The sequence below is a fragment of the Emys orbicularis genome, chromosome 2 (assembly GCF_028017835.1).
Source record: "Emys orbicularis isolate rEmyOrb1 chromosome 2, rEmyOrb1.hap1, whole genome shotgun sequence".
Lineage (NCBI taxonomy): Eukaryota > Metazoa > Chordata > Testudines > Emydidae > Emys > Emys orbicularis.
The window spans coordinates 207,047,032-207,065,907 of record NC_088684.1 but is presented as its reverse complement, the minus strand read 5'-3'; the positions used below and the strand labels follow the sequence as shown (position 1 = coordinate 207,065,907).

The 18,876-nt window shown below is 44.4% G+C and overlaps 1 protein-coding gene across 1 annotated transcript; it reads right to left on the bottom strand.

Annotated features, from left to right (window-relative positions):
- Positions 1–8,161: 8,161 nt before the first annotated feature.
- On the bottom strand, positions 8,162–17,500 carry RP9 (RP9 pre-mRNA splicing factor). The gene is made up of 6 exons (XM_065399984.1): positions 17,184–17,500; positions 13,931–13,961; positions 13,215–13,344; positions 12,824–12,915; positions 10,713–10,774; positions 8,162–9,404 (listed from the first exon to the last, which is right to left on the bottom strand). Exons 1-6 carry the CDS (start codon positions 17,498–17,500, stop codon positions 9,209–9,211), a joined length of 828 nt encoding a protein of 275 aa, XP_065256056.1. The 3' UTR covers positions 8,162–9,208.
- Between the last annotated feature and the right edge of the window lie 1,376 nt (positions 17,501–18,876).

The following is an 18,876-nucleotide window of genomic DNA, read 5'->3' as shown; positions in this document are numbered from 1 at the left end:
TTTTTCTATTCCTATAGGTCAGTGGTTCCCAAACTTTAACAACCTGTGAACCCCTTTCACTAAAATGTCAAGTCTTGTGAGCCCCTTCCTAAAAATGAATATTGCCAGGGATTTTCTCCTTTGAGTATAAATTATAAAAGCAGTGATCCTGGAAATATAAATTTTTTGACATGATTATTACACATTTATTGCAGTATTTTTATTACATTACGAAAACAGCACCACTTCCACAATCTCACTTTCATAGCTTGTATCACTCTGAATAAGCCTGTTTATAAGACAAGGCTCCTATGTTTCAGCAAGGGGTATCAGATGTGAAACAGCATGAAGGTATTTAAGAAGCCAACTCCAAGTTCCTCCTACACAAGCATTCAGGTCTTGAGCAGTCCAGGCAAACAACACCCGTTACAATAAAGCCTAAACTTGTTCTTCATAATAATTTAAAAAACAATACTAGCTGCCTATTTAATTTTAAAAACAGCAAAAAATATATCTACCTCCCTTTCCCTTTCTTATAAGGAGTCTTGAAGTTTAAATCGCCTCACAGTGATAGATATGCTTGCTTTGATCTGCTTAGCTCTTAGAAGTCCACGGGCTGCTGGCCGGGGTCCCTAGGGACAGGTCTGTCTGCCATCAGGGAATTTTTTTCCCAAGAACCCTCTGTAACGATTCACAAACCCCAGTTTGGGAACCGCTGCTCTAGGTAAAGCTCTTTCTCTTGACTGTATTAAAACATGTCTGAGTCACATCACTCTGTAGCAGTGACTTGTCATCCTCATTATTTACTTCTGTATCGTATGAACTTTTTATCAGTAGTGATGATATATTCAAGGTCACTGATTAAAACTGTAAATAGTAGTGGGTTGACAACCCATCCATAGGGCAAAATTACATTAGAAACTATCACCTGTTGATTCCTAGTAACAATTGTTTGGTCAGTGAGCTGCCGCTTTTCCATCACGAGTAACTGTTCCACAGCGATGTTCAGGGAGAATATTCTCACTTGCATACAGAACAATAATTATTTTGCTGAGTTTATATGGCCATGTTTTTTTTTTTTTTTTTTTTTTTTTTTTTTTTTTTTTTAAAGAGTGAGTGTAGTGAGGTTAAAATTTTTCTAAAGACTGTATTTTAAGGAAAAAATATTTAAAAAAGTTTAACAAAGCTTAACCCTTATAGTAGAAGGGTATGTCTACACTACGGGATTAATCCGAATTTATATAATTCGAATTTAGAAAACCGATTTTATAAATTCGAATGTATTCGGCCACACTAGGCACAGTAATTCGGTGGTGTGCGTCCAAGCTACCGTACTAGCATCGACTTCCAGAGCGTTGCATTGTGGGTAGCTTTCCCATAGCTATCCCATAGTTCCCGCAGTCTCCACCCCCCTTAGAATTCTGGGTTGAGACCCCAGTGCATGATGGGGCAAAAAACATTGTCGCAGGAGGTTCTGGGTACAGCCTCCCCCTCCCTCCCTGAAAGCAACGGCAGACAACCGTTTCGCGCCTTTTTCCTGGGTGAACACTGCAGACGCCATACCACGGCAAGCATGGAGCCCGCTCAGCTCAAGACAGCAGTCATGAACATTTGTAAATACCTCACGCCTTATCGTGCAGTTTATGCTGAACAAGAACCTGGAAAACCAGGCGGCGAGGAGCAGGCTACAGCAGCGCGGCGACGAGAGTGATGAGGATATGGACATGGAATTCTATCGAACTGCGGGACCCGGTGCTTTGGAGATCATGCTGTTAATGGGGCAGGTTATAGGCATGGAACGCTGATTCTGGGCCCGGGAAACAAGCACAGACTGGTGGGACCGCATAGTGTTGCAGGTGTGGGACGATTCCCAGTGGCTGCGGAACTTTCGCATGCGTAAGGGCACTTTCATGGAACTTTGTGACTTGCTTTCCCCTGCCCTGAAGCGCCAGAATACCAGGATGAGAGCAGCCCTCACAGTTGAGAAGCGAGTGGCAATAGCCCTGTGGAAGCTTGCAACGCCAGACAGCTACCGGTCAGTCGGGAATCAATTTGGAGTAGGCAAATCTACTGTGGGGGCTGCTGTGATGCAAGTAGCCAAAGCAATCACTGAGGTGCTGCTACACAAGCTAGTGACTCTGGGAGATGTGCAGGTCATAGTGGATGGCTTTGCTGCAATGGGATTCCCTAACTGTGGTGGGGCGATAGATGGAACCCACATCCCTATCTTGGCACCGGAGCACCAGGGTAGCCAGTACATAAACCGCAAGGGGTACTTTTCAATGGTGCTGCAAGCACTTGTGGATCACAAGGGACGTTTCACCAACATCAACGTGGGCTGGCCGGGAAGGGTTCATGATGCTCGCGTCTTCAGGAACACTACTCTGTTTAAAGGGCCGCAGCAAGGGACTTACTTCCCGGACCAGAAAATGACCGTTGGGGATGTTGAAATGCCAATAGTTATTCTTGGAGACCCAGCCTACCCCTTAATGCCATGGCTCATGAAGCCATACGCAGGCAGCCTGGACAGGAGTCAGGAGCTGTTTAACTACAGGCTGAGCAAATGCAGAATGGTGGTAGAATGTGCATTTGGCCGTTTAAAAGGTTGCTGGAGATCGCTACTGACTCGCTCTGACCTCAGCCAAAGAAATCTCCCCATTGTTATTTCTGCTTGCTGTGTGCTCCACAATCTCTGTGAAAGTAAGGGAGAGACCTTTATGGCAGGGTGGGAGGCTGAGGCAAATCGCCTGGCTGCTGATTACGTGCAGCCAGACACCAGGGCGATTAGAAGAGCACACCAGGAAGCAGTGTGCATCAGAGAAGCTTTGAAAACCAGTTTCATGACTGGCCAAGCTACAGTGTGAAATTTCAGTTTGTTTCTCCTTCATGAAAACACGCCCCCTTTATTGACTCCTTCTCTGTAAGGAACCCACCCTCCCCCTTCCCCCAGCTTGCTTTCAAACCAAAATAAAGTCACTATCGTTTAAAAATCATTTATTCTTTATTCATAGATTATAAAAAGAGGGAGGGAACCCAGGTGGGGTTTGGGAGGAGGGAAGGAAAAGGCCATTTAAAAAATCATTAAAAAAATGACAGCCTTTTGCTTGGTCTGTCCACTTGGGTGGAATGGGAAGGTGTACGGAGCCTCCCCCCCCGTGTTCTTACACGTCTGGGTGAGGAGGCTATGGAACATGGGGAGGGGGGTTATACAGGGGCTGTAGCGGCACTCTGTTATGAAAACCAGCCCCCTTTATTGACTCATTCATTCTCTGTAAGGAACCCACCCTCCCCGTTTAAAAATCACGTATTCTTTATTAAGTGATTATAAACATAGGAAGAGAACCAAGAAGGTAATCTGGGTGAGGTTTGGGAGGAGGATAGGAGGGAAGTAAAAGGCCACTGAATAAATTCAATATAATGATAGCCTTTTGGTTGGGCTGTCCACTGGGGTGGAATGGGAAGGTGTACGGAGCCTCCCCCCTCGCGTTCTTACACGTCTGGGTGAGGGGGATATGGAACATGGTGAGGGGGGAGGGAGGTTATACAGTGGCTGCAGCGGCACTCTGTCATCCTCCTGCTGCCGTTCCTGAAGCTCCACCAGACGCCGGAGCATGTCCGTTTGCTCACGCAGCAGCCCCAGCGTTGCAGCCTGCCACCTCTCATCTCGAGCGTCCCTCAAGACCTCACGTTCACTGGCATCTTTCCTAAATTTAGATACAGTGTCCTTCCACTCATTCAAATGAGCTCTTTCATTGCGGGTGGATTCCATTATTTCTGTGAACATCTCGTCTCGCGTCCTGTTTCTACGCCTCCTTATCTGGGATAGCCTTCGGGACGGAGGAGGGAGGCTTGATAAATTTGCAGCTGCTGGAGAGAAGGTTGAAAGAAAGGAGAGAAGTTTTTAAACTGATACATTTTACAGAACAATGCTTATACTCTTTCATGGTGAAAAACACTATTCACATTACATAGCACATGTGATTTCAGTACAAGGTCGCATTTTCCATCTTAATATTGAGTGCCTGTGGCTTTGGTGTTAGAGATCACAGACGCAGGTCCGGGCAACAGAATTCAGCTTGCAGGCAGCCATGGTAAGCCATTGTCTTTCGGCTTCTGCGCCCTCCTTTCCCACATACCAAGCAAAGCCTGTTGACTGCTGCGGTTTTCCTGTTAACCTTAAGCAGCAGAAAACAAACTAACCCCCCCACCATCCAATTCTCTGGGATGATCGCTTTATCCCTCCCCCCACCGCGTGGCAGGTATCAGGGAAGATCCCTGCAGAAACCAAACTAACCCCCCCCCCCCCCGCCATGAATTCCCTGGGATGATCAATGTACCCCTCCCCCCACCACGTGGCAGGTATCAGGGAAGATCCCTGCAGAGACCAAACTCACCCCCCCGCCCCTCCCCGCCATGAATTCCCTGGGATGATCAATGTACCCCTCCCCCGACCGCATGGCTGGTAACAGGGAAGATCCTTGCTAGCCAAATGCGAAAAGCTCAGGGCCAATTCCCCCCCCCCCCCCCCGTGCTTGGCTAACTGCAGGGAAGGATTTCTTTTCAGCCACAGGCAAACAGCCCAGTAGGAACGGCCACCTCTGTCCCCTTAATTATGTTCCCGTATTTCAACCAGGTTACCATGAGCGATATCACTCTCCTGAGGATTACACAGCAAGATAAAGAACGGATGTTGCTTGAATGCCAGCAAACACCGGGACCATACGCTGCCAGGCTTTGTCAGGCAATGATACCAGATTACTTGCTGCAAGCATGGCGTGGTCAAGTGTCCTACCATGGAGGACGGAATAAGGCTGCACTGCCCAGAAACCTTGTGGCAAGGCTTTTGGAGTACCTCCAGGAGAGCTTCATGGAGATGTCCCTGGAGGATTTCCGCTCCATCCCCAGATACGTTAACAGTCTTTTCCAGTAGCTATACTGGCCGCAAATGCATCCCAAGTCCTCAGGGCAAATTAATCATTAAAAAACGCTTGCTTTTAAACCATGTTTTATATTTTAAAAGGTAAACTCACCTGAGGTCCCTTCCATGGGGTCAGGGTCTTGGGTACTGGCTTGGGAGGCTTGGGAGGGTACTTCAGTCAGGCTGAGAAAAAGATCCTGGCTGTTGGGGAGAACGGAGTGCTGGGTGCTCTCTGCAAGCTCGTCCTCCTCCTCCTCCTCCTCCTCTTCCCCGTCCACAGAATCCTCAGGTGTGGCTGATGGGACTATCCCCGACCCGGAATCCACGGTCACAGGTGGGGTAGTGGTGGCGGCCCCCCCTAGAATTGCATGCAGCTCGGCGTAGAAGCGGCATGTCCGCGGCTCTGACCCGGAGCGACCGTTTGCCTCCTTTGTTTTTTGATAGGCTTGTCTGAGCTCCTTGACTTTCACGCGGCACTGATCTGAGTCCCTATTGTGGCCTCTCTCCATCATGCCCTTGGAGATTTTTTCAAAAGTTTTGGCATTTCGTCTTTTCGAACGAAGTTCTGCTAGCACTGAATCCTCTCCCCATATAGCGATCAGATCCAGTACCTCCCGTGCGGTCCATGCTGGTGCTCTTTTTCGATTATCAGCCTGCATGGTTACCTGTGCTGATGAGCTGAGGTATCTGTGGTATCTGTGGTCACCTGTGCTCTCCACGCTGTGCAAACAGGAAATGAAATTCAAATTCTCCTGGGGCTTTTCCTTTTCCTGTCTACCTGGCCAGTGCATGCGAGTTCAGATTGCTGTCCAGAGAGGTCACAATGGTGCACTGTGGGATAGCTCCCGGAGGCCAATACCATCGAATTGCGGCCACACTAACGCTAATTCGAATTGACAAATTCGATTTTGGCGCTACTCCGCTCGTCGGGGTGGAGTACAGAAATCGAATTAAAGGGCTCTTTAATTCGAATTAAATGGCTTCGTTGTGTGGACGGGTCCAGCGTTAATTCGAATTAAAGCCGCTAAATCCGAATTAAAGGCGTAGTGTAGACCAGGTCGAAGAAAGGCAACCAGCATCAGCCCTATGAAAGATAAACACCCAAGGAGGTAGCAGAAAGGGATGGGGCCATTAACAATTAATGGGATGAAGTTTTATAAAGACACCTTAATATGGCTTTCAGGATAGACTTTCAAGCAAAAACTGTAAGGAAAGATGCAATAACCCACATGAAGCCTCTGTTACATTTTAAAGATTGGCTTTGCTGTAGCCACTGGTAGGAAGTTATGGAGTTGTTGCAAGACATCTCTCAGAACCTATTTCCTACCCACCTTCCTTCAACCATGCTGCAAACAAGCAAGCAACCGGATGCTCTGATGACAATACTTATATCTCCACTGCAGCACTGTAAAGAAGGAGATCAATCAAGCCAAATCTCAGGCAGTTCCAACTGCCAAGGCTACCGCCAAAGAAACTGCAGTTGTAGCCAGCTGTCAGTTACCCTACCATTGAGCATTCCTGAACTTCTGATAGTCACTAATAAGTAATGTTAATTTTGCATATAAACTTGTTTACTAAATACTATAAGAGAAGATACCCTGTAGCTCAGGGGTTCTCAATCTTTTGTACTGGTGACCCCTTTCACACAGCAAGCCTCTGAGTGCGACCCTCCCCCCGTTATTCACTAAAAACACTTTTTAATATATTTAACACCGTAATAAATGCTGGAGGCAAAGCGGGGTTTGGGGTGGAGGGTGACAACCCATGACCCCCCATGTAATAACCTCATGACCCCCTGAGGGGTCCCGACCCCCAGTTTGAGAACCCCCTGCTGTAGCTGTTTTTGGAACATTCACTTTTGGGCCTTAAGACAGAATACAGATAACATCATCTAAAAAGTTACATTGCTGTGATTCAATAGAGGATTATGCACAGTTGTGATGACAGTGACTACATGGTCTATGCTTTAGATTTGGAGGATATCTTGTAAAGGAGAAGAAATGGATTTGTCCCCCTTTTTATTCCCTTTGCTTCTGTTGATATAAAAATCTAGCAAGGAAAAAAGAACAGGCCTCTTCTAAGTAGGGCTTTTTGACCCTACTTCCAGTCATCCACAGTATCTTTCTGGAAGAATGGTAATAGCAGGTTTATGCAGACTTCACCTACTTAGTGTACCTCTCAATATTTATTCAGATTGTTTAAACTATTAACTCCAATACCTGAAAATTATGCAGCAGGGGAAAAAAAGTATTTTGTTAAAAGTTCACCATTCCCACCCCCCTTCCATTATAGGATCAGAAAGCTTTCATGCCAAGAAGTAGTAGTAGTGCACGTTTAACCTGTACTAAAATGTTAGGGTGAAATCCAACCATCACCAAAGTCAACAGTCAGGATTTCACGCTTGCCACAAACAAGGCAATTGTAGCTTTACCCTGTGATAGGCTCCCCATTAGGGCTTACACTGAACAGCTATGTTTGGGTTTACCTCGACCAGCTACAACTGCCTTGTTTAAGCTCAGATTTTAAACACACCTTTTTCCTCCCAGTGAAGGAAAACTCCAATTCTATATCTGAGGTTTCTCACAAAACAAAGAAAAACCAGCTTTGACATTTCTGATATTTTCAATGTAAAAAAATTTTCAGAGCTTCTTTCGTTGTCATAAAGCAGTTTCAAAGAGTCCACAGGACAAACCCCTTTTTCCCTTGCAGGTTACTTTTAAACACCTAGACTCCCTGCAACCGTAGGTTCACATCACAGTGAGATCAGTTTAGCCATTCATCTTGCAGGGGCAGATATATCTGGTATTCTACTGTTTACTGTTGTACAGATCTTTCCAGTCCTGTCTGCCCTGGGAGATTATTAGAGATCCCATGGACCCTTTCTGTAAAAGTAGGCATTTGTCCTCATGTCCTTGACCAAAGTATCCTTGTTTCTAACCTGCTTTTTCTTTGCTACATTTCTATAGTACTATGTGTACTGTATACACTTGTAAAACATTTGGGATTCCTTCTATATACACTTCTACCCCGATATAATGCGACCCGATATAACACGAATTTGGATATAACGCGGTAAAGCAGTGCTCCGGGGGGGCGGGGCTGCGCACTCTGGCGGATCAAAGCAAGTTCGATATAACGCGGTTTCACCTATAACGCGGTAAGATTTGTTGGCTCCTGAGGACAGCGTTATATCGGGGTAGAGGTGTATTGCTACAAGAATATTCTTTGTATTTTCCATATTCACAATGATTCACAAAATATTACTGTATTAAATATTTTACTAAATATGTAAAATTAAAACACGTTTAAAGTTACTTCCCCAAACCTTTTTAGAAACAAACATGTATCAATACAATATAGATAGTAAACAATGCTCAGAAGAACATTATTACCCATTCAATTTCAAACAAGAAAACTCTTTTCCAAGCAACTAACATGCTAGCTTTTGTCAGCAAAATTAGTGGGGGAGTTTTATTATTATTTAGCAAGAGATTTTCACACATGGAGCCCAATTTTGCAGTTCAGAGGATTACTTCAACGAGTAGGTGCTGGTCAATGTTGTAGAGTGAGGCTCAGAAATAGTGTTAATTTCAGAACTGAGCTTTTCTTCAAGTAAATAAAAATAAACCCTGCTAACAATACATTTTTGCCTTAAAGTAAAACTTCTTCATTAACATTAATAGGTTTTTCCTTATGTCACACATTTAAAGCGGTGCCAGCTGCCAATCGTGGGATGATCCGAGTGACCATCAGCATGCAGGGAAGATACAGTACAGCCTGATTACACTTAGCTTGGACGTAGCAACATTCACTGTTGTTTGCTATAAATGGGAAGTTCTAAGATGGTTCAATGCTTTGCACAGTACAAACTGCAATTCCCATTACAGTGAAGCTCTCTGTGTAATTAAATTGTTTTATGGGGTAAACATTACCTCACTAGAGGGCTCCGCTGTACTCTGCTGAAATCTGTAAGCAGTCCCTTAGGTGGTGGCTGTTTTAACAGGTGGCAGCATAACAGTGAGGTTTTATCAACCATCGAGTTAGATGATCATTAGCCCATGTTTCACAGTACATAGGTATGCTCAAGTAAAATCATTCCTTGTTAAACAGCCATAATTGAGCTCATCCCTTGCTTGGGGCACCACTGCAGAGAGGCAGAAAAGGATGGCACAAATGGGACATTAGACGTACCCGTTTGTATGTTCTCCTAGACTATTACAAAGCCCTTTTTGGTTGTTTCTTTCTCATTCTTTGGATGTTTCCTTACAGTTCACAATCTGGAGTCAAGAAGCACTTAGCAGGTGATTGCTGTCAGTCAGATTCTGACCTCTCATTTGATTTAGAAGATTTGTGCTTTCTTTTCTTTTTCTTCTTTTTTTCCTTTTTCTTTTTCTCCTTCTTTTTCTTCTTCTTGTGTTTCTCTTTACATTCTGAGGAACTGGAGCTGCCACTACTTCCATCTTCATCTGAAGAAGAGTCTTCCAGCAGTTGCTTCAATTGCTGTATCCTAAATCACAAAAATTAATATGAATGAGAATCCTTTCTCCATGTGTGCAGCGGTATGCCCACCCCAAAAAAAGTGAATGATGTAATAGACTTGTGAGAATTGGTCACCAGGTTCTCTTTGGGGAGGATCCCTGGCTATGCAAATCACTCCAGTCAGAGTCCAAGTTATGGCTTTCTGTGCTCCTGGTTTCAGCCAGGCATTTGTCCAACTCAAGTGTTTTTCCATCCTGTAGGTGGGGTCATTTATAAGGGGAGGGCCTCTACTACTACCCAGCAAAAGCAGTTATTTGATGTTTTTATTTTAATATGTATACAGTGTACTCAGAATCAACAGCCATCAGTATGCCCCCAAACCAATTTTTATACTACTACTAACTGACATGCAGGTGAATCCGGGATGAATAAATTATGAGGTTTTGTTACGATGATGAAGAGGGGGGAGTCACTGGTATCACTGGCATAAAAAGCAGGTTCTCCTTTAGCAAAACAGGTAATTTCTGATGCAAAAGCCCGCCCCCCCCTGTTTAGTTCCATGCTAGAATTGATTCTTAACAGATAAGGAAAGTCTCCTTATTAGCTTGATTACTTCTATTTGGTACCATCCATTTCAACTTGGTGTGTATTTTTTTTAAACACATGCAACTGGTCACCTACAACTACACTGCACCCTATCCCTTAAGCTCAAATGTTGATTGGACATTGCTCATCAGTGATGCTTCCCAATGCAAGGAACAAGGAAGAGAATTAAACGCTTCTGCCCTATTTACTGAATAACGATTTAATAATAGGAATAAAGGCCACATTTTTCAAACATGGGTACCTAAAGCTAGCTTCCTAAATCCTTACAGAGGTATCTAAATAAAACCAACCTGGTTTTCAGAACTGCTTAGAAATCTCACTGAAGTCAATTGGAGCTGTGAGTGCCCAGCACCTTTGAAAATCAGATCACTTTTACTAAAGACGTAAAAAAATAGATTTAGGAGCCTTCCAGGTTTGAAAATGTTGACAAAAATGAACATGTCTACTTTTTGAACAGGCAGTTCTAGGAATCATTAAATATAAATCACTTCAATTTATGAGCAACAAGTAAAATAGCAAATATTTATTAAGAAGGGACAAATGACATCTCCTCTTCTGCATTAGCTGTTTATTAAAATATAAAGATTACCATTAAAAATTAACTTTTGTTTGGAGGTGATGAGTTGAACAGTGAGGGAAATTTTGCCCGTAATATCTAATTTTCACAGAATAATACAAATTAAAGGCTTACATTAAAAAAAAAATTAATTTACTACAGAGATACACTTACCTCATTTCCTTTTCATGGCGTTTATTTTCCCTTATTACATCATACATGGGGTCTTCATGTGCCTTTGAAAAAGAGGAAAGCCCAGTATCAGTAAAAGAGACTACCACTGGCGCATATATTTATGACACTTTCCTACCATTAAAATATCCAATCCAACAATAAACGTTTATTCCAATAGACGAGTCCCAAGCTCTCAATTCACAAGGATGCACTGACATTATTGCAAACCTTTTGGTGAACTTGGGCTGATTTTTGGCATCAGGAAAGGTTTATGCAACTCTGATCCAAAGACTATGTAGCTGACTGCATAGAGCTCTCCTTGCCCACAACACGTCTCCTCCTATAGCTGGGGACTATCTCCTATAGGTGCTCAAATATTATGGTGATATGAGACATAAAACTGGTTATAAATAAATTAGAACTGCTGCTGAAGTCCTGAAATAATCTTAAATATGCCTCTAACATATCTGAACCTTCCCTCTCCATTACTTCCTTTTTCACTCACTGGGGACAACACTGACATCCTGTCTGTGAGCCAGAACCATAACCTGGGCATCATCCTCTACTCAGACCTCTCTCTAGGTCCTCATAGCCATGCAATGTCTAAATATTGCAGATTTCTTTTCTCTAAAACATGACGTTTCCGATCCAGCCACATAGCTATAATTCTTGTTCAGGCTCTTTTTAATCTCACATCTTGATTACTGCAACATCCTTTCCTCTGGCCTTGACAAAGGCAATCTTGCCCCACTAATATACATTCAGAATGCTGCTGCAAAGATAATTCTCCTAGCTCATTGCGTTGACCATGTCACCTCCCTCTTTGTATCCCTCCACTGGCTCCTTCTTTTTTACTGCTTCAAACATAAGCTGCTTGTCTTCCCTTTCAAGACGCTCTTCCACCCTAATTCTATCATCTCTCATTCACTGTTGAGATGTCAGTTCCCGTCTCTGATTAGCCCACGATGCCAGCCTCCACTGCCCACTTGTTAAATTTGCAAACAAACACCATCACCCTTTCTCCCAGGCTGCCTCTCATACTCATGAGATGCTCCCCGTAAACATCTGCAAAACTTCCTCATTATCCTCCTTCAAAACCCTTTTTTTCTGTGATGCCTCAGACAACCTGACCACAGTTAGTACACTGGTGTGCTTAAACCACTGCCTCCCATGTTGAACAATATCGTCTCATTGTTTCCTTGTACTCCATCTGTCAGTATTGTATCCTCTGTCTCTTGGCTAAGCTCCTGGAGGCAGGTGTTTGTACAGCGCCAAGCACAATGGAGTCCTGGTCTATAAATAGGATTCCTAGGCCCTATGGTAATAAAAATAATCTTCCAATTTTTTCTCTACCACTATTTCTATGGTCAAGCTGTATTGCAGAGACACCTGTACATTAGCATAAAGAAGAATACCTACTAAGCACCAGCACTCAAATCCCATATATGGAAGGCATTTTGTCCGTCCATAGTTAAGGAAGAAGCTAGTTTCCTATTTTAAGTTTGATTCCCAACCCCTCCCCTTACTAATTCTACCTAAACAATCCCCCTGAAATTTTACATACGCTATCTCATCCCCAGGATAGAATTTTTCTGTGAAATGTAAGACAAATCACATGGGAGTTTTACAGATAAGGTATTTCTAAAATTTCTGCATCATTCACTCTTTGAACATCTTCCTAACTTTCTTGTGGCTCCTCATAGCTTGGCCTACAAACTCATTTGATGCGAGGTAATCCAAATCTCTTGATGGCAAATCTGGGCAACTCACCACTGATTATTTGTTAACAGAGTTTTTAGTACATTGATATTTAATCATAAATAACTGATGTTGAAAAGATTAAAGATTTATAATTTATATGCAAATTATTATCTTCCATTTAAAGAGTGGGTTTTCTGCAAATTAATAATACATTCAATCACATCTGTGTATGAAGAGAGACATTTTTCTCTAATAAGATGACTATGGTCAGGTTTCAACATCAATATGATACTAGACACAGCGGAAAAGCCTTTATAGACCATAACCTAATAGACTTCTTTTCACTTGCAAGATTAGCCATCATCATTATTAATGAAAAATACAACCAATACTACAATATTTTTACTTACTACTCTGAATTGTTCCAATTTCTGATTGCCTTTAATAAAGAATGGGCATTCTTTATCTCCTGTTCTGTGTCCATAACGTTTACATCTCCAACCTTTAGTAAAACAGAAGCAAACTGAATCTTTGAGTCAGCTCACAACCGATTAAAAACATTAATGGAAAACATCTTTACGTAGCTGAAGCACAGTAAAGAGAAACAAACCATTAAATTCAGTCTGCAAATCTACAAAAGCCTTCAAGATACTGGCTGCTATTATATCAATATGAAGTCAATATATCTGGAATTCATCTTTTATACTGCATAGTCACTTATCGCCAAGATTTTTTTGTTTAAAGTCAAAAGATTTATAAAAGAAAAAAAAAAAGTGAAATTTGGACGCTTCTTGCACTTACACTGCATAACTTTGACTTCTTTTCCTAATGGCATCCAGAGTCCTTTAGTTGGGGCATGAGCCAGGAATTCTCGGGCATGTTCATTGCCTGGTACATCAGGTATGCAGTCTTCTGGCTTAGTTTCATCTTCCTATAGAAATGGTAAGCAAAACAAAACCCCTATTTCATCTAGCTTATTTTAAAACAAATAACCCAAGTGTATAAGTATATATCATCATTTACTAATGGACCTACTTTCTCCCTGATATTCCTTTCCTCCTTTATACCCATAAAGTTATACCCTTTTTTAGTAGCATTAACTCATTTTTCTTTTTTGCTACCCTTAACTTTTCCCTTCAAGCCTGAATTGCTTCCCTCCTGTTCCATTTAGTCCAACACTTAATTAAATTAAAAGAATTAAACACTTTTCAACTTTTATTGATTTTTCTCTTCTCTGTAATTGAATATAGTGATTACAATAGCCTTTATATGCGGCAGTTTTTGTTTAAGTTGCAAACACTAAATTATGACTCTTTGAATCTGGTAAGAGGAATTTCACAAAAGATCACATGCTAATTTAATGTGATGTTAATGGCAAGGAGAGAGGGAATCATACAAGGTGGATCTGATCCCCCCAAAGCCAATGGAAAAACTCCTATTGACTTTAATGAACCCAAGATTCCAACCAGTGTTTACAGTTTCTTTTAAATACAAAATATTTATTACAATTTACTAACCTTAATTAGCCCTGGAGGAGGTTTCTCATAGCTGGAAAACAATAAAAATATAGTTGTATTAACAATATTTTCTACAACGTAGCATCAGACTTATATACATGGACAAAACAAAGCCGTTTAAATTATATGAAATTTTTAATTTTATAACATTGAACGTACTTAGCCTAAAGTTTTATTTAATTACACTCCTTAAGAAGTGTAGCAACCACAGTGCAACACACGGATGCAAACAGAGTGAAGTGATGCTTGTGGTGTTTCTAAACAGCCAAAAAAAAATGTCTTCTGCAAATAACACAATCCACTCTAATCTGCAAACATGCTTTGGTTTTGTGTTTGCTTGGAAATGACAACTTCATTATGCTGCTTTATAGTGATGTTTCGTGCATCCAACTGAGCCCTAGCTGCCAGAAATTCACAACTCTTTCATCTTGAAAGTCTAGCTATGGTAAGGAAAATGACATCTTGCTACTCCATATTTATTTTTTCCAACACTGAGTCATAAATACACCTCTACCCTGATATAACACTGTCCTTGGGAGCCAAAAAATCTTACCGCGTTATAGGTGAAACCGCGTTATATTGAACTTGCTTTGATCCTCTGGAGCGCGCAGCCCCTCCCCCCCCGGAGCGCTGCTTTACCGCGTTATATCTGAATTCGTGTTATATCAGGTCGCGTTATATCGGGGTAGAGGTGTATGCTCAACTGACAATGTCAAAGCAAGAATTTTCTTACTGCCAGCACTACAAGCTCAATCTAGTACAGGATAATCAAACTGTCTCTCTAGTACATTCAACATCACCAATGACTAATCTGAAGACAGCATCAATGATAGTTTTGTTGATGACTCAGGAGGCTGTTCTGCAGCCATGCTGGATCAGCAGCGTTGACAATAGAAAGAGAGACTTGTTTTTGTCCATACAGTGGGCAGATCTGACTTGGAAGACACCAATGGAGACAATGTATACACGGGTGTTCAATGCCAAGGTATCATTTGATCATCTTCTTAACAATAGCAACACTTAGAGCACTGTCCGGAGTAATTCACAAGAAGAAATCCCTACTCCCACTGTGAAGGAATTAACATTAAATTATGGTTGCAGCCCATGGTATTTCCACCCGTCTCAACCCCCTTTTCATAAATTAAGGCACACACATATTTTACAGCATCAGAGGAATCATTCAGCACATCTTAAGCCTTTTACATTGAACATTTTTTCATTCACTCCAAAGGGATCCTGCTGATCATGCTTTGCTGCCAAACTACAGGTCCCACGCTTTCTTCGAAATGTTACTTAAAAAACAAACAGGACAGATATAAAATCAGGGAAGGAGTTGGGGGAAGGACTCTTTTTTAAAAGGCAGGGCTGGCTCCAGGCACCAGCTTACCAAGCAGGTGCTTGGGGCCAGGGCTGGCTCCAGGCACCAGCCGAGCAAGCTGGTGCTTGGGGCGGCAGCTTGTAGGAGGCAGCATTCCACCCAATCCTAGGGCAGCACGGCCACTTTTTTTTTGTGTGTGTTGTTACGCTCCGGCCGCAAGTGCCCTGCAGTAAACCCGGCAGGGCAGCCCGCGTCCTTCCCTCCCAGCTGACCGGAGCGGTGCAGAGCCCTCCCGGCAGGCGGCGGGGCGGGAGGGGCCGCGTGGCAGCGCCCCGCTGAAGCCCTGGCCGCCCTTCTCTCTCTCCCTCCCCCTGCACCCTGGCTCTGGCCGCGCCGCAGGTTTTTTTTATTTTTTTTTTTGCTTGGGGAGGCCAAAAAGCCAGAGCTAGCCATGCTTGGGGCGGCCACTTCGGAGAGGGGCGGCACGTCCAGCTGTTCGGCAGCAATTCGGCGGATGGTCCCTCACTCCTGCTCGTTTTGTTTGTTTGTTTGGCTGCTTGGGGCGGCCAAAACCCTGGAGCCGGCCCTGTTAAAAGGCACTGGGTGACAGATTTTTTTTTTACTTATCTTCACTTGGACAGGTATATAGAGAATGGACAGACTGGCTGCCTTCTGTAAATGTTCAGAGAAATTGGTGGGCATAGCAACAACAACAAATCCTGGACCTATTTCTATGCAAAATGGGCCACATTGGAAGGTCACTGCACACAGGTGCCCACCAGAAGACTTGTGCACAGCAGGTGAAACACTAGCTACATGTTTTCCCCTCTGCTTCAAGTTCCCTGACCCTAAAGAGACCAGAGAGGCTGCACTACAGCCAACAATAGCCAGTGGTATACCTCTCACTCTGCAAAGGCCCAAATGTAAGACACAAAGTGTGACAGTGGCCCAAATTGAGGCCATCAAAATATTATTCATGCAGCGAAGTTAAAAAGCGATGGGACTGATTCCTCAGTGTAGAGATCTCTATAGCATCAGTTTAATGATTCTGCATTTCTAATGTATACAGTATAACTTTCAATGATAAAAGTGAAGGGACACCAATTTTGGGGGGAAACTTAGGTAACTTTGGAACTACGCTGAGTGACATTCCTCAAAAAGAGGGACATATGAGAAGCATTTTCTGGGATAGGTCCTACTGGATTTTGTAAATAAAACTCCTGCTCTGGCTTCATACACTGATTATTCCTGTCAGGAACAAAGGTAACCAGTACAGGGTCTGCCCCTGCGCATGGGGTTACTTCCAGACAGGATTTGGGAGAAAATGAACATTGCTTTTGCAACATGTGCATGCACATGTTTAGACGCCCTATTTCCATGCAGCAGTAGAGCATGGCCCATTGCCTCTAAAAAAACCCAGATCAAACTTTTGAAGCACCACATTGGCAATGATTAGCAAGAATTAGAAGGGAGCCAGTAGCAGGTGACATAATAAAATGATCCCATTCCCATAACTCTGGCGCTTCCACCCCCTTTGTAATTTTCATTTATAAAATAAAATCATGAGTGTATTTTAATTATCTATAAAGGCCAAATACATCAGCTAACAACAAATGCCGCCCCTAAGTTTTAATCCGGATTTCCAGCGCCCTCCCGGGGACCCAGTTCAGCAGAGTGTTATGATCTATTTGCAAACGCACAGGAGAGGAGCTCAGATACCAGGGGGGTGGGCTAGCGAGAGTGCGGGGTTTGGGTTCAGCCTGTCACAGAAGCAGGGGCTAGCCGTAAAACAGAGCTGCCCGCTGGACAGGCCCATCTCTGCAATGACGGGTCAGCAACGGGTGGGGGCACTGGCGGGCAGCTCCCCAGCCACAGAGGGGCTTGTCCCGGGGACTCTCCGTCTGCTTCCCCCCCCCCCCCCCCCGAACCCCTTACAAGGATTCCAGGTGCTGGATTTGCTGGATCTGCTGCACCTCCCGCTTCTTCCTCTTCTGCTCATGCCGCTCCACCTCCCTGCAGCCCCCGCTGCTGCCTGCCAGGGGCTCGCGCTGGCTCCTGGGCCGCTTGTGGCTGCGCCTCTCGGCGGGGGCGGCCTCCGCCTTCTCCCGCGCTCCCCGCCTGTGGGACATGGGGGCCCCGGGCTCGGGCGGCCAGCGGGAAGGGGAGGCACAGAGCCGAGCAGCTGCAGCTCCTGCACCGACCAGCGCCTCCCCTCCCCCCCTTACTGATTTCACTTTCACTTGACTTCCCATCCCTGCACCCGCTGCAGGCAAAGCAGGGACTTCCTCTGGGCGGCTGGGCCTGGCTAATCCCAGGCAGCGCCCCCTCCTCCAGCGCTCGCGAAGGCAGAGGGGCTCCCAGCCCTCCGCGGGGCATAGAGTGGCCCTGCTGAGCTCAGCCCCTTGCCAAGGGGCCACCGGCTTAAAGGGTTTTCAGGGGGGGAAATGGTGAAAGCTGCCTCGGGTGGAGGTGAAGGGGAGTCGAACTATTCCCTCTGCATTAGTAAGCATCGAAGCAATGAGCTAGTGTAGGAGCACCAGGAGGGGGGAACTGACCCTACAGAAAAAGCCACGCAGCCCAGTCTGAGGCCCTGCCCCTGTAATCCCAGCTGTGCAGGTGCACCCCAGCAAATCAGGAGCCATAGGTGCTGGAACTAGGGGTGCTGCTGCTCCCCCTGGCTTGAAGTTGTTTCCATCATATACAGGGTTTACAGTTTGGTTCAATGGCTCTCAGCAGCCGCACTATACAAATTGTTCCAAGACCTGTCAGGAGCCCTCCCCTCCCCCTGTCCCCTTAGGATCAGGTTTGAGATAATGGTTACCTGCTCATAGTGCCTGCGCTCCTCATTTTCTTTTATATTCTTTGGTCTGCTTTATATTTTAAAAGCCACAAAGGCGAGCGACCCCAGCAGAGTTCATAATAACTAATAACACGTAGCACTTATATAGCACTTTTCATCCACTGTCTCCCAGCATCTTACAGAGGGGCACAAGGATCATTATCCTCATTTGACATAGGAGGAAACTGAAGCAAAGAGCAGTGAAGTGACTTGCCCCAGGTCAGAAGCAGGTCCGTGGTGAAGCCAAGAATAGAAAGCAGGGGCCCAAATGGAGGAGGCTCAGGCTAAGCCCTGGCACAGAACTTTGCCACCTCTGCAGCAGTCTGAGTGCAGCTGGGGTGCTGGAGGCAAGGGGACATGTTGGTGGCAGGAGAGGGCATGGCCACAGGCTAGGGCAGACCTGCATCCCATTACTTTTTCATTCCTGAAAGACCCTGAGTGTGTGCTGAGCCTTGAAATCCGCCCCCCCATAGCTTTTGAATAATCACCTCTCTTCTCTCCCTGTACCAGTGTCGACACCAGTGCAGGGATGAATCTGCCCCTAGGTTTCCTGATTCCAAGCCCCAGCCACGGCCTGTCCATTGCATCACACTGAGGATAAGATATAGGCTGGAGCCATGAAGGTTGGATCTAGATCACAACCGTTCCCACACCCCAAAGTTCTTGGATTTGGGGGAGTGATTGTAAATCAGTGAAATGCAAAAACTAGACAAATGTAAGTAGAGAAAGATGAGGTAGCATTTTAAAGTAATTGCAGTTTTAATAATTTAAGATGGTGTTAAATAGGTG

Bases quoted from the DNA above. Each gene is read 5' to 3' on its own strand.
- RP9 (XM_065399984.1), bottom strand. From the start codon at position 17,500: ATGGGAAGTCAAGTGAAAGTGAAATCAGTAAGGGGGGGAGGGGAGGCG. The intron at 13,345-13,930 runs GTTAGTAAATTG...CCATTTCTATAG, and splicing joins CTCCTCCAGGGCTAATTAAG to GAAGATGAAACTAAGCCAGA. The intron at 10,775-12,823 runs GTAAGTAAAAAT...TCTTTTTCAAAG, and splicing joins AATTGGAACAATTCAGAGTA to GCACATGAAGACCCCATGTA.